The 14861-nt window shown below is 40.0% G+C and overlaps 1 protein-coding gene across 2 annotated transcripts in view; it reads right to left on the minus strand.

Moving 5' to 3' along the window:
• The window catches only part of PTPN13 (protein tyrosine phosphatase non-receptor type 13), a 117580-nt gene that overhangs the window by 70761 nt on the left and 31958 nt on the right, over positions 1-14861 (minus strand). Inside the window, exons 3-6 of one of the 2 annotated variants that reach the window (XM_027721110.2) lie at positions 13246-13415; positions 8258-8323; positions 5428-5613; positions 1299-1392 (exon numbers count right to left, since the gene is read on the minus strand). In XM_027721110.2, the coding sequence (XP_027576911.2) occupies positions 1299-1392; positions 5428-5613; positions 8258-8323; positions 13246-13415 (516 nt within the window). Of the gene's footprint in view, positions 1-1298; positions 1393-5427; positions 5614-8257; positions 8324-13245; positions 13416-14861 lie in introns of those variants that run through there. The other variant, XM_039391028.1, reaches the window with a different exon arrangement.

Here is a 14861-nt window from a genome sequence, read left to right on the forward strand (position 1 = left end):
GTGATGTACTGGAAGGGCTGGCAATCACTGACATAAGGTTTTTATATCAAACAGTAGCCTAATCTAGGACTCATCTCAAAAAAGAATCAACAAAGGAAGACCACCAATGCCTTGCCAGACTTGTGTCTAACCTTTGCAGTTCGCATTGTCACAACTCCGTGGATTATTTCAGTTCCTGCAATTCACTGCACTGTTGCTTGACACAAAACTAAACAGAGGAGCAACTCAAGCACACCACCAACATAAGTGTTCCAAGTTTACTAGTGGTAAAGAGGCAGCAAGATGACGTGAGGCAGACGAAAACCCTCTGTCCCTGACAACTTACAGTGGTGAGTATTTGTGGGTGATGTCGCATGCTGGCACCAAAATACTCCCATTTCGAGAAAATGAACCTTTTAGGGCAAAAGTGGTCTCACCTGAATATAACATGTCACCATCTGCATCACAGCGACTTAAGAGTGGTCCAAGATGATGACCTATAAAATGCTCCTGCCCAGCTCCACAGTTCTTCCAGAAAAATTTGAGACCAGTCTTTTGGAAGAATACATCCTCTTGTCTGAAAAGCCTAGCACAGAGCTGATGCTGCTGATGCTGCCACTGACCTTAAACAACAACATCTATGACCTTACACAGTGACAAGTCACGGCCAGCATCAGCTGTTATCCTACGTCACTTTATCCTTTTTCCTCCACAGTGGCAACAGCAACTGTTTGCCTCCTCCCTGTCCTGCCACTGTCGTCTTTCCTTACTTCCCTGAAGTAACAGTAAAACCCTACCTGGCCTCCATATGCACCGTCAAAGCACAGAACTGTGATGGAACATATAATATCTCTCTTCAGAAGAAAAAGAGGAAGCAGCAAAAAAGCTTTGTGTGCAGGGAAAAGAGACCAGGGCTGCCCGGGAATCTGGAAAAGAGGCTTTGTGCAATTAGAGCTATGAAGAAAAAGCAGAGTCCATAGGAAAGAGGGAACAAAGAAAAGCTGCTTCCGGTCCCTCCAGCTGACTGACCTTCAGCTGAAGATTTCCTTTCTCCACAAACAAAACTTCTGGCCAAGAACCTTTAAAACCTTTTCTCACTACCACGACTGAACTGAAAAAAGCCAAGTCTTTTCTTGAAACAATCATTCCCCTGTCACCATCACCAACACTTAGCTAGACACTGAACCATCAGAGTTCTGTGAATGTAAGCAAGTCCTCCTCTATTTCATTTCTTTGGTCACAAAATCTACCCAAACTTGGTCTTCCAGAAGGCTGTATTTTTTTTTTAGCCATAACCCTTACTGCAACGAAGCACTTACCCGTGGGAAGCCCTTTTCCCCTCAGCCTCTCCCGAATAGCCTGGCTCCTGTCTGGCTGCAATTTTCTATCTCCATTGCAAGACAGTTGATCCATCTGCAAAAAAAGGCAGTAACACAAAGTTAAATACTGCAAGAGCTCACATTAACATGAAACAAGCATCGTTTATGTAAATGAACAACACTAGTCAGTGTCAAACAGTTAAGTTCAAGTGCGGAATGGCAGTTCAAACCTTTTCGTAAAAAAAAGGTTAATCAGTGAGAATATCCCCTAGAATTATCTATATTTGAATAGTTTGTGCATTATTTTACTACGTGTTTGGCCTACCTTTATTCCACTAAGAATAAATTAAGTTCACAAGCATGTAACTTCAATACATTCCATCTCTACAGCAAACTGAAGGGACAGCAACACACAAAAACTATCTTCCATGACTGCAACACGACTAGAACTTGTGATTGGCCTGAGGAGCTTTCTGTGTAACAGGAAGTAGTCTTGTACCCCCCCACAATTTATTGCACATGTAAAATCCCATGCACACATTTGTGAGAAGTCTCATTAGCCCCTCAGGCCCATTCCTTTCCTTTCAGGCTTAATTACTCCTTACTTTAAAAAAAAAAAAAATCACTACTTCCCTAAGAAAAGCTATTTCACATCATTGTGAAATACAATCATTGAAAAAAGGTCTTATTTGCTACAACAAAACATTCTTAGTGAGATCTTTCGATATGGCAGGAGCACAATTTGGGACAGCAGCTTAGCTGGGAGGAGGGAAGGAGGAATCAAGCAGACTTCTATCCATTACAGTTACAATGCAACTCAATTAACATTAAACAGACTGAATCAGCCTTGTGCTGTACTGCCCTTTACAAAGCACATTAACATGGAAAATGAAAATATTCAAAAGGGACCTCTCAGCTGTACTTCACAGACCACCAAATGACCAGTTACAGAGCTAAGACCTCTCAAGCCTCTGATAAGGCAAATCAAGATTAGAGGCAAACCAATCTTGGAATAGCAAGTTTCACTCTGCTTCTGAAAAAACAAATTTATATGTTTTTCTCATTAACTTAAATTCCAGCACACATACAGAACATTAAAACCAGCAGGGATGGCTAGCTAAGGTGCAGAAAAACACAGCAGCACAGCTATGTCGTCATTGTTCTGTCAACTCAGTTCTATTCAGCTTTTTTTTTTTGGCCTCCTTGCAAAAGCCAACGCAGTGACATGTTATGAATTAAAAGGTTACTGGCAGAGAAATTAGCAAAGCTTCAGCACTGGGTAACCACCAGTAGCCCAGCTCCTTCATTATCAACATGGTATAGGGAGACGGGAACACACTTGCTGGATTCAGCTCCCCACTGGATTTCAGTACAAGCATCTGGGACCACTACAGCTGTCTCTGGCAGGCCAGTCTAGATCAGTTTGTCACACTAACCCCAGATTCCCACTGAAAGCCTGCTGACAAGAGTAAGGGGAGGAAAGGTAGAAAATTTGCTAAGCAGAAAGAGCCATGAAGAACTTGGAGAAAAATGACTCACTTTCCACAGTAGCTGTTTCTATAGCTTCTGGCCTGATTTAAGGATCTTTATTTTAACAGAATCACTGATTAAGGCCCTGTAGCCCTTTATTTTACTGAATCACAGATCAGCTCCACTTGGCAACTAAACAAGACTTCAGACATCACAGCGAGGAGACATAACCTCAGGGACTAGACAATGCTTTGTGGAGCTCAGGCTCAGCAATATTTCTGGAGGCCTGGCTTAATCAGCTGCTGCCAAATATTAGACAAATGCAGGGACCTCTCACATTCTGCAAGCATTTCCAAACCACATTTACGAAGAAACTATCGAACAATCAGATCATAATCTTTTTAAGAAAGGAAGCATCACAAGATCAAAGTTTTTCACCTGATTTCAGTGCTGCGTCTCTAGACACCAAAATTTTTACACTGCGAGATAAAAAATTGGATGATATAAAACCAGATAATATTCAGGACTATCATGGGCTATCACTTCAGCAATAACAAACTGCGCAGCATTTGTTTTAATTATAAACAGAATGCAAAGAAAGCAAGTAATGGTCAGAGAATAATCTGACAATATTGCCAATTTATTGTGCCCATCTTTAAAAAGAGTAGAAAGGAAGATCCTGAGAACTACCGACCTTTCAGCCTCACCTCTGTGCCTGGGAAGATCACGGAACAGATCCTCCTAAGAGCTATGCTAAGGCACAAGGAGGACAGGGAGGTGATTTGCGACAGCCATCATGGCTTCACCAAGGGCAAGTCCTGCCTGACCAACCCAGTGGCCTTCTATGATGGGGTGACTATATCAGTGGACAAGGGAAGGGCTATAAATGTCATTTCCTGGAATTCTATAAAGCCTTTGACACGGTCCCCCACAACATCCTTCTCCAAATTGGAGGGAGATGGATTCAATGGGTGGGCTGTTAGATAGATAAGAAAGTGGTTGGACGGTCACATCCAGAGGGTCAGTGGCTCAGAGTATCAGTGGGCATCAGTGACAAGTGGTGTCCCTCAGGGCTCTGCATTGGGACCAGTGTTATTTAATACCATCATTAATGACAAAGATGAAGGGATCAAGTGCATCCTCAGCAAATTTGCAGATGACACCAAGCTCAGTGGAGCAATTGACACACCTGAAGGATGGGATATCATCCAGAGGGATCTGGACAAGCTCAAAAAGTGGGTTCATGGGAATCTCATGAGGTTTAAACAAGGCCAAGTGCAAGGTGCTGCACTCGGGTCGTGGCAACCCCGGTATCTATCCAGGCTGGGGGATGAACAGATTAAGAGTAGCCCTGCCAAGGGAACTTGAGGGTGCTGGTGGGTGGGAGACTGGACATGATCCAGCAATGTGCACTCACAGCCCAGAAAGCCAATAATGTCCTGGGCTGCATAAAAAGCAGTGTGGTCAGCAGGGCGAGGGAGAGGATTCTGCCCCTCTACTCCACTCTGGTGAGACCCCACCTGGAATGCTGCATCCAGCTCTGGGGGTCCCCAGCACAGGAAGGACAGGGATCTGTTGGAGCAAGTCCAGAGGAGGGACATGAAGTTGATTAGAGGGATGGGGTACCTCTCCTATGAGGAAAGGCAGAGAGAATTGGGTTTGTTCAGAAGAGAAGGCTTAGGGGTGACCTGATTGTGGCCTTCCTGAAGGGAGCCTACAAGAAAGATGGAGAGAAGCTTTTTACAAGGGCCTATAGTGACAGGAGAAAGGGGAATGGCTTCAAACTGAGAGTAGATTTAGATTAGATATGAGGAAGAAATTCTTTACTGAGAGGATGGTGAAGCACCGGAACAGGTTGCCCATGAAAACTGTGGATGCCCTACCCCTGAAAGAGTTCAGGGCCAGGCTGGATGGAGCTCTGAGCACCTGATCTAGTACAAGGTGTGCCTGACCATGGCAGGAAGGCTGGAACTGGATGATCTTTAAGGTCCCTTCCAATCCAAACTATTCTTTGATTCTATGACAACTTATGGTCTTCCTTTATAACTTGAAACAATTGAACTATTCTGAAGTTATGCTGTAATGGTTTAGGTGAAGACAGAAGTTGTCTTTCAGGAATAGTAACTTTGCAAGATGAGTTCATGTAGCTTCTTTGACTTCTAAAAACAGTTTGACAGATTGGTCATCATTAGACAATAAAATCCTCCACAATTCTCATATCCAAGAGCTGAGCAGAAGTGCAAGAGAATTGGCACACTGCCTAAAGAGTCCTTCTTTCTGTTAATAAGCAACTCTCCAAAAGGCAAACATAACTAAGATAAAGAAAACTCACAGCAATCATTTTTGAAGCATTTCAAGTAGCAACAAGTCTAAGGCTTGCTCTAGAGTTCATCATCTTGTTCTGTGTCTCCTCATTTTTTTTAAATGAAGACACAGTTCACAAAATTATCTTCCTCGGAAACTCGTGAATGCATGTTTCAGGAGGAATTGTCAAGTGCACAAACTTGTAACATGGGGAGAGAAGCAGTTCTTCTGACCCTTCCCAAAATTGCAACATATCAAAACAAGACAAAGAATGACTGCAGAGTGACTGTGAGTTAGCACTTCTGCTCTCTTCCTGCTCATCTCTATTATTTCTCAAACACTGACACAGACTTACCCCAGACAGGCTTCCCAGAACCAGTTTGACCAACTGTTTCACATATGAAAAAGAAGGGGCACAGTTACTGTTCCTTATGTGGGCACTGCAAGCATCCAGAACAGTCCGTACGGATACACGGGCATAAATGACATCTTCACACATGCCGAGGAGGATGCTGTTGAGATGGTCTCCAAGTTTGATAGGCTAGTGACAAACAAGAACAGGAGAAACAGGAAAAATCAGTATGAACAGTGACTTGTTGAACGCTCAGAAACCAAAGACATTCAACAACATAAAATAACTATTCATGAGACTTATTGCCTATGTTATCTGAGTGCCAATTTGAGAGTCCCCATCTAGGTGGTGAAAAAATAGTGGCTGTAGAACAGGAGACAGGCATTCAGCACCTAGACTCAATTCGCGCTCTGCAACGTTCTAGCCCAAACAAGCTGCCTGATCTGTAAGGTCAGGACACCGATGCTTTCCTTTCTCAAATGCTTAATGAATAAGTGAAAACAAAATAAAAGTGAAAAGATTCAGAGCAAGTTTTCTCCCTTGATTTCGAACATTTTGCCAGCCAGTCACAAGTATAAAATTCAGTTCGCACTACAATCATTTTGTACAACCCTCTATGCTCATATTGGGTAGTTCCTCACCTCACCAATATTTTGCAGCAGATGTGTTAGCATTTCCAAATTCCAGAGACATCATAAAACAATACCAACAAAAAGTAAGGAATAAAATAACAAAGCCATTGGTTAAGGAAGCAGAGCTTCATAACTGCAGGACAACACCCATTCAGTTAAAAAAAAAAAAAGTAAATCTAGATTTATTTCTATTCTACCCATTCAGTTAATGCAGCACACTGAACGTGGAATATCCCTCCTCAGGGTATGCAGCAGTCGGAGATAACACTTGTTCTCAGATGCTGCAGGCACTTGGGACTTGAGCTTTCTGATCTGCAGCTCTCCCAAAGTGGGTGGTTACCCACAAAGTACAAGCATTGTCATGCTTTTTGCATCACAGAGCACTTCAAATAATTACAGTCTTCCAATCTTCCCTGCATGAGTACTCTTAAGGTGTACCATAAAAAATAAAAAATGCTCTGGACCACCCTGATTTAATTAACATAGGCTTTTCCCATCTATCACTTCTAACTAATTACAAAAAAATCACTCTCTTATTCAATCGCACTCCCAGCAGAGAAGCAGCTCATTAACTAACACAGGCAGACAAATATAGAAAATGTATTAAAAAACAGGAAAACCTTTACATGCACATTAACATTTAAAAGTAATGCCATACACAAGACTGTCCTTTTGCCTCCACTAACTCCACAGGCACCATATGAGAATATCCCAAAGGTAAATTCTTTCCAGGCATACCTCACCACACCATCTTTGGGAAAATACTGTTCTATGAACAGGTAGAGTGTGCCTTCCCACTGCATTACTGAGAAGCTGTTGCTACACTAATACCAAAGAAAGAAACAAATCCGGGACTAAAATTAATGCCTACTTTCTGCTCAACACCTCTACCTACTTTAAGTCCCTCTCCCACTACTGCTAAATACTGTTCCTTTCTTGTCCTACAAGACAGGACATTAAAGAAAGCAGATTGCTGTCTAAAATTACTGGGGCTTTTGGGACAGGCACGGTAAGCATTATGAATAGGTACCCCTAAACAGTCAGAGCTTCAGACTGTTTTATTTTCACCTTCAGGCAGCTACTTCCAAATAAGTACAACTGAGAACCCAACTACCACTCTGTTACAGAAAGTATTAGGAACTGGATCCTTAAATTGTGGAAGAGCCTTTCCAAACTTCCTTCCTTATCTTTACACACAACACCAACTAGTAGGATCAAACTCAAATGTGAACCACAAATTTATTCTCTCCTTGAGCTGCACAATCCTGCAGTTCCAAGTCCATCATTATGTGCTTTTTCAAATATATTTCATTTTCTTTTCATTCTTTTAGACATTTACTTCTAAAAGTTTAATTGGGGGCAGGGAAGGAGCATCCAGGAAGATGATGAATCACATTATCCTCAGTCAGTTGTGGAAAGACAGTCTAGGAGTTCTGCTGGGTGTGTAAAATAACCCCATTGAGCAATAACACCCAGTTCTAAGCAGTCTGCAACTCTGTCTGCATTGACTGACAAGTCAATAGCAAGAGTCTACTCCCTGTTCCAAACAATTCATACCCTTTCTTGGCTATTGTGAAACTTAAGTATCTGTATGTGCCAAGTCCAGATTCACAGAACTTACGGCAGCATAGAGAACAAGTGCTTTATTATGTGTAAAACAACAATGTTATTTCAATATTTGTTTTTATATAAGCCTAAACCAAAACAAATTATTTTCTCCTTTGTCAGCAGCCTCAACTGTTCTTTCAGCCTGTGGCACTACAGGACAGACTAGCTCAGATATATCTTCATGGAAACTAAGAGAAATGTACTATCAGCACCTTCTTCCTGCAAGACAACACCACCATCATCCTTACACACTTCATGGGACAGAAAACCTCTTTACTGTGCAGGTGACCACACACTGGAACAGATTGCCCATAGAGGCTGTGGAATCTCCCTGACTGGAGATATTCAAGAACTGTCTGGACACAATCCTGTGCCGTGTGCTCTGGGATGACCCTGCTCGAGCAGGGTGCTTGGACCAGATGACTCCTGTGGCCCTTTGCAACCCTAATCATTCTGTAAAATCCTGTGAAGTTCTCTTCACTGACTCATTACGAGATGCTATGTTAACTCCAATGCTGTGCTAACTCTGACGCAGTCAGTCAAACTATCAAGTCTGAAGTTGCACTATTAAATAAAACCAAACCTAAACTTACCTGACTTTGAGGAACTTCGTGGTCAGCTCCCCAAAAGAGTGCCATACCAAGAGAATAAATATGGACCTGTCATAAGACACAAGACATTCGTCAACCCATTGAACACAACTGGAAACGCAAAGCACAACTTTAAAGGAGAGCAATTAACATCATTTTGCCTATAAATATATCTCTGGTATTTTAAGCTCAGTTGTCTTTCAAATCCTTCTTCTCCTTTACCACGAGAATCAGAGAAGAAAATTCTACTGTTACAGAACATACTGCATCTAACCAGTGCCTCTGTCTTCTCTGTTTAATTTCAAGCTTTCATTTCACATTGAAGCCACAAACTCATGTAATCCATGTGATCAGCCTGGGGTGAGATAAAGACTATATGGTTGTGTCCAAGGATCCTCAAAACTTTACTCTGAAGGCAAGGCAGACCTTAGGATGACTCAAACAGTGGGCTACTATCATCAGGAGATCCCAAAGATGGGGATCGAAGGAAAAAAAGGAATGAACATAAGAATATAAACATATAAAGAAGTAACTATTACTGATATTTTAAGATACAAATATATTAATCATTACATGTATAATTAACAATTAATATCAACATTAATGACATTAATATATCTTTAACATATTAAGCCCATCAGTACAGGGAATAAAACCTTTAAATATTGCAGAATTAAGAGCACAAGCATAGGCTGTCACTGTAGGTGAGTGCCAAAACAAAACAGGTAAGTAAGTTGGGGGGAAAAAAAGCAGTTTTTTCTGGAATGTATAAGTAACATACACTAGTGATGGTTCTTTCTACGAAGCTATTAGTAATATTTATGCTACCTAAAACAACAAGTTTATTAAATAATTCTGAAGGCAATGAACAACAGTTACAGGGACAGTGATAACTTAAATGTTCACTTAAGTCACCTTCTTCACCAACTAAAAGTAAAACATCTTAAGTTCTAGATATATAAATTTACAAGATCTGTGCTGACTCAGGTGCTTCACATACAGATTTTAAAAACTCAGGTGTAAACTGACTGTACAAAAGGTAATGAATGGACCCAAGAGAACATAGAAATTATAAAAATTTTCTTCTTCCCACACTAAATTTGTAGAGTTGTTAAAAATCACACATGTAGAACTAGCTTAAGGTCATACAAGTGAATTTTCTGTATTGAGGAGGCTCTTAGCCTATTCAAGACAACAAAATATATTCTCAAGACTCAGAAAAAGAGTAACACAAATATTTCTCTTTTTAGACAAGATTGCTTGTAAGTCATCATACTATTACTGCAGTCTATGGGGAACTAATCCCAAACACAAGTATCATGTATTTTTAGATTTCCACCATAAACCAGAAAAAAGTTTCCTTTTCATGTATTCAAGAGCAACACACAGCTCTGTGGCAGGGTAAAGAAACAATTACTAAATATACTTAGAAACAAAATGTTATTAAAATCGTTCTTGTAAATTCAACACGCTTTATTCATATAAAACAGAAATTCAACGTACTCAGAGAAGCACTCCCATACGACATTTCTGCCGCTAAAATCTTGTGGGATGGTCTCTGTCTAGCACAGAGTATGAGTCAGCACAGGACAGAAAGGTTCCCATCAGTCTAAGGCAGCGATACACCAGATACTGCTGGCACACTGTTCCTTACTGCTGTGATTCAGTCCCACTGAAGATGGAGCAATGAGCCCACACAGATTTGCAAGAATGATATTCAGGTAGAGAAAAAACAGAGAAACAATGCTTTTCTTTGTGATAAATTCGGAGCAAACCCACGGAGAATTTCTCTGAGACTGTGCTCGATTTCCCCTCAAGAAGGGAAAACAAGGAGGCAAATTTTGTTGCCCGTGACACGTTCAGGCAGGATTGCAGCAATACACACAGGTGCAGATGCAATGTACACAGCACAGTACACAGGTGCAGGTGACACACTGCTTTATCCTAGACACAAATAGGTAGCCAGCATTGTGTAGCTAACACAGGCTCACCCACCAGCCTCCTCTCCCAGAGGCCAACAATGTATAAGGTCTCTCTGCTACATGCAAAGTACAGGTTAGGTCAGTAGTCAGAGGCATGCATCAAAGAGTTCTCAGTTAATATCACTGCCCCATTCAACCAGAAACATTATCTTTCAAATACTGAGAAAAGTGGTTTATTACCCATTACCCTTTCAACTGAAATACTAGAAAGTCTTCCATACATATCCAGATATACTGGATATAAACTCCACAACTCCATCCGTCCCCCAACAGTGCAAGAACAGCAATTAAAGTGTCTATAATAAAAATTGTTAATTCTAATTAGAGACATGGTCATGGTCCTAAGTCTGTCAGTGTTCAAGAAGCATTTGAACAACAGTCAGATACATTATTTCACTTTTAGGTTGCCCTCTTTGGAATCTAGATTTGGACTTGACAATCCTCATGAGTGTCTTTCAACTCAGGATATACTACCACTCTATGATTCTGAGCTTCAACATAACAAAAGATACAAAAGATATTTCCAAAACCAAGACTTGAAGTCAGACCCCTAAACTAAAACATAAACTAAACCTAAACTAAGCCTAAACTACTAATCTACCTAAAAACAACTTTCAAAATAAAAGCATTTATTCAAAAATTCTAGTTAACTTTTTTACTATGATACTTTTAATATTTTCCAAAATAAATCAACATCAAACTCATTTCCAAAATTAATCTTCCATTATAATTTAGAGTGGCTTGGTTACTTCGTTTCCAATAAGCTTGCAGTTACCTCAGATTTATTTGGGATTCAAATTGACTGTGTTTTAGAATCAAAAGGGTACTAATTTCCTATCTTTTTTTTTCTAATATTTATTATTGAATACACTGTTAATTTGTCTTAGCGAGCACAGTCATAACTCAAAACACAAATGCAACTCTGTCACTGTCTGTTAAAAGGCCTTGAAAACAAGGCATTTTTCTGCCTTCAGCAACTTTTAGAAGAATAATCAAAAAGGAAAACACCAAAGATTTCCAGTAAATTAATTCAGTGAGCTACAGCCAGTTGTTACAGAACAAGGAAAAAAAAGGTCTAAATATGTTAAAAGTTACCACAGTCAGCAAAACAAGATCTAAGAAACATGAAGTCAACACATTTCTTGCAAGCAACCAGTGTGTACCACCCAATACTCAGTTTAATATGAATGCAAAAGGAAGCAGTCAAAAAAAGAGGGATGCACATATAACTTATTTATCAGCCCTAATAACTTAAACTTATAAAGCCATAAAAGGACAAAAGTTTTTGCACAAAGTAGTGTTTTAGGGAGCTTTCTTCTTCTTTATAAGCAAGTAAGCAAATCACCTCGCATCCAGCAAGCAGAGTTATACTGATACCAGGAAAGAAATTCACAGCACCGTAATCAGAGAGGATTAATTAGCATTGCACATGCACAGAATGCCAGTATCTGGTCATTGCCAATTGATGTGCTCTGTGTTGGAGCTTACAGGCCACAGAGGTCCCTCTGTGTAATTCCTTCCTAAAGATCAAGAAACATCACAGCGTGGCTTTTAATAGAAACAGCCCTCTAATTCAAAAAGAAAGAAGTAGCATACTGAATACTGGCATAGAACAAAGAATGCAATCAGCTCTGAAGAAGGTCACAAACTTGTCACTTCAAAACTTTTTCCTGCATTTTTAAAGGCTTGTTTTGTACATTAACTCCTTGGCACTAGAGGTAACATTACTATCTTCAAGTGTTGTCCCCTCTTGAAAGAAGATAAACAATTCCAACAGTATGACCAAAGAACTTGGCAGCTGCATCCTACATAACAGAACCCAAATTTGCATTTATGTCAGTGTCATTTTTACTTCTCTATTAAACCTTTCAACCTAGGTTGCCAATTGTTTATAGTTTTCTCACAGATAAAATTATAAACATATTTTATGATACCATTAATTTTGACAATATGCAGGGCAAGAGGGATCTCTAAAGGGCTTGAGAGTAACTGAGGAAACCAATTTTCAGTAGGTATTCAGTAATAGAGTCCTAAAGAAAACTGACTCTATACAAGGTTAGAAGAAAAAAAGCTGCAAACACAAAATATTCAACACAGAAAAACATGTTTTAATAGTCCTTATGCACACAACAGCTATCGATGCCAATACCACTTTCCTCTGGAGTAAGAACATGTTGCTGTTCTTCCTGGAGGAAGACTGCCAAATGTCATAATTGTTCCCAGACTACAAAACTGGCTGTGGTTAGCTTCCCTCTCCAAGGATTATTGATCCAGAGAAACCAAGGAGATACAAACAGACCTCCACTTCCTTTTTTACTCCCACTTCTAAATATCTTTGACTAAGCCAAGGGAATGGTTTTCCAGAGAAAGTGTTACCATTTGCAACAAATTCTTGTTAAAACATCTGAGAAGCCTGTCATTTTGACTGTGCCTATCCATGACCTGGAGGAGATCACATATACAAAGTTAACCTGTCTGAACATCTCCCCTTGGGGAAGAGCTAAAAAAGAAAGGTGGAAAGGAGCAATTTTGCATGTAACTGAGGAACACTTACGCTAATTAAAAGAAACGTTTTCTTTTGAGGTGAGTGCAGGAATATTCCTTTTGTCAAAGCCCTGGACTGCTTACCTCTCAGATGCATTTTTAAAAAAAAATTCTGAAAATTACAATTGGTGATGTCACTGAAATGTTTTACAAAAAGAAGGTGAAGTGTTGTTTAAGACTAGTTTTAAGGTCAGTTATTCTGTGCAGCCACTGCCCAAGTATGGCTCTCAGTAGCATATATGTGACCGGGACCTGTAGAGACTCTTCTTCATAACTGCATACAACCATAATCACTACTCCAGTTTTATGAACAAAAACGAAGCAGGAGGATCCCTCCCCCTCACAGAACAAACTACACATACAAATCACAAACCACAGGGACACAAAAAAGACAATTTAAAGCTCCTCTGTGAAGGGATCAGCAGCAACACACAACAGCTGTCTGCCAAGGAAGAGGTACTGTACCTTCTCAACGTCCGACAGAGATGACAGCGAATGGTTCTGCAGAACCTCCGGTGCTGTGAAGGCTCGCAGGTCTTGTTGGGAGACATTTTCATCAGTAAATGATACACTGCCAGATGGAAGCAGCAGGAGAGACCACGGAGAAATGATGAATCCCAGAGCAGTAGGATCAGCTGTAGTTGAAAAGTAAAAAAAAAAACAAAAACCAAACACCCTGAAATTAAATCCATGTAGTTTGATGCCCTTGCTTGATTTTATTTTACTATCAGCCTATATATTATTAGTGGAAGAGACTCACACTTCCTTTTCCACCTGTGGTGTTTCATAACCACAACAACCACCTCAATTTTAATCACACTGAGGAGTAACACCTATCTTTTTTGACTATACTTTGCTATTGCTCATACCAGCAAGCTCAGGAAGAGCCTGCTAAAATACTCACAAGCTCTCCTGTCCTCAAGTTATTTCATTTATATTACAGCTGACATACAAATTGCCCATTTTTTGTAGTGCACGTCATTAAAGCTAATTCCTATCGTAGGAATGGGGTTTACTCTTATACTAACATAGCAGTGGTTTGAAGAGAGAAGACAAAATAAGTAGAGATGAAATGCTGCTTATTACAGTGGCAGACAGGACTGGACAAAACAGAAATGGTTTTGGGTCCTTTTTAGTCTAAAGTGAAAAAATATTACAAATGTGAAAAAGGAAAGAATGATTCTAGGAGCAGTAGAAGTGGGCAAAGAAAACCTGAAACCTTAGTAAGATTGCCCATTCAAAACCTGTGAATACATAGCTGAAAAGAGCAAAACAAGCACCGAAATAGCAGAACCAAAAGTGACCAAGAAAACTTCCTACACCCTGAACAGGCAATTTGCCAGTTAGTTTTTTGATGTCAGATAATACTGCCGTGAAACTTCTGGCCACAGACTTCCCCTAAAAAAAATAGGAAGGGGCTAGGGGCCAGGCTGCACCCACAGGGGAAGGTATTAAACCCTCAAATGTACCTTGAATTAAGGCAGGAAAAGGAGAGACCATTTCCTTGAGTCCAAATATTTTTTTCTACACTTCGAACATGAATCAACTCAGTTTCACTGAAGGAGGCACAAGCTTTTAGCCAAATAAAAATAAAAGTTAACTTTTATTTGTCCATAGGCAAAGAGGCAATTGCTCTGTCTTCTGCTACATGATATATCAAAGATATGAGAAAACACACATTTGAATGCTAAGTCCTTCTTTTCCTTCTACATAGTAAGCAACAACAGCAGAACAATAATATCCTCCTTCAGCTCCACCATTAACAACATTTTCCACTCTCCAATCGGCTCAGGATGTTCCTACAGTGCTGATTCCTAGACTGCTCAATTATCTTGTAATCTAGAATATTTCTAATCTCCTAGGAAATGTATTAAATTACGGCTTGCAGGTATCAGATGTAAAAGGATCTATCAGGTAAGTCCTTCAATTTTGTAACCCCATTTCCTCTGAAACAAAGCAGAACAACTGCTGTTCACTGTTGTGGCAGTAAGTTGTGATGTTAAACAAAAGAAATGTAAAGGTGAGCAGTCCTATCCTATTATATGAACATAAGAAAAGCAAAGCTACAAAACAGTTTTAGG

The sequence above is a fragment of the Pipra filicauda genome, unplaced genomic scaffold, assembly GCF_003945595.2.
Source record: "Pipra filicauda isolate LSUMZ 115617 unplaced genomic scaffold, ASM394559v2 scaffold8_size5757611_pilon, whole genome shotgun sequence".
Lineage (NCBI taxonomy): Eukaryota > Metazoa > Chordata > Aves > Passeriformes > Pipridae > Pipra > Pipra filicauda.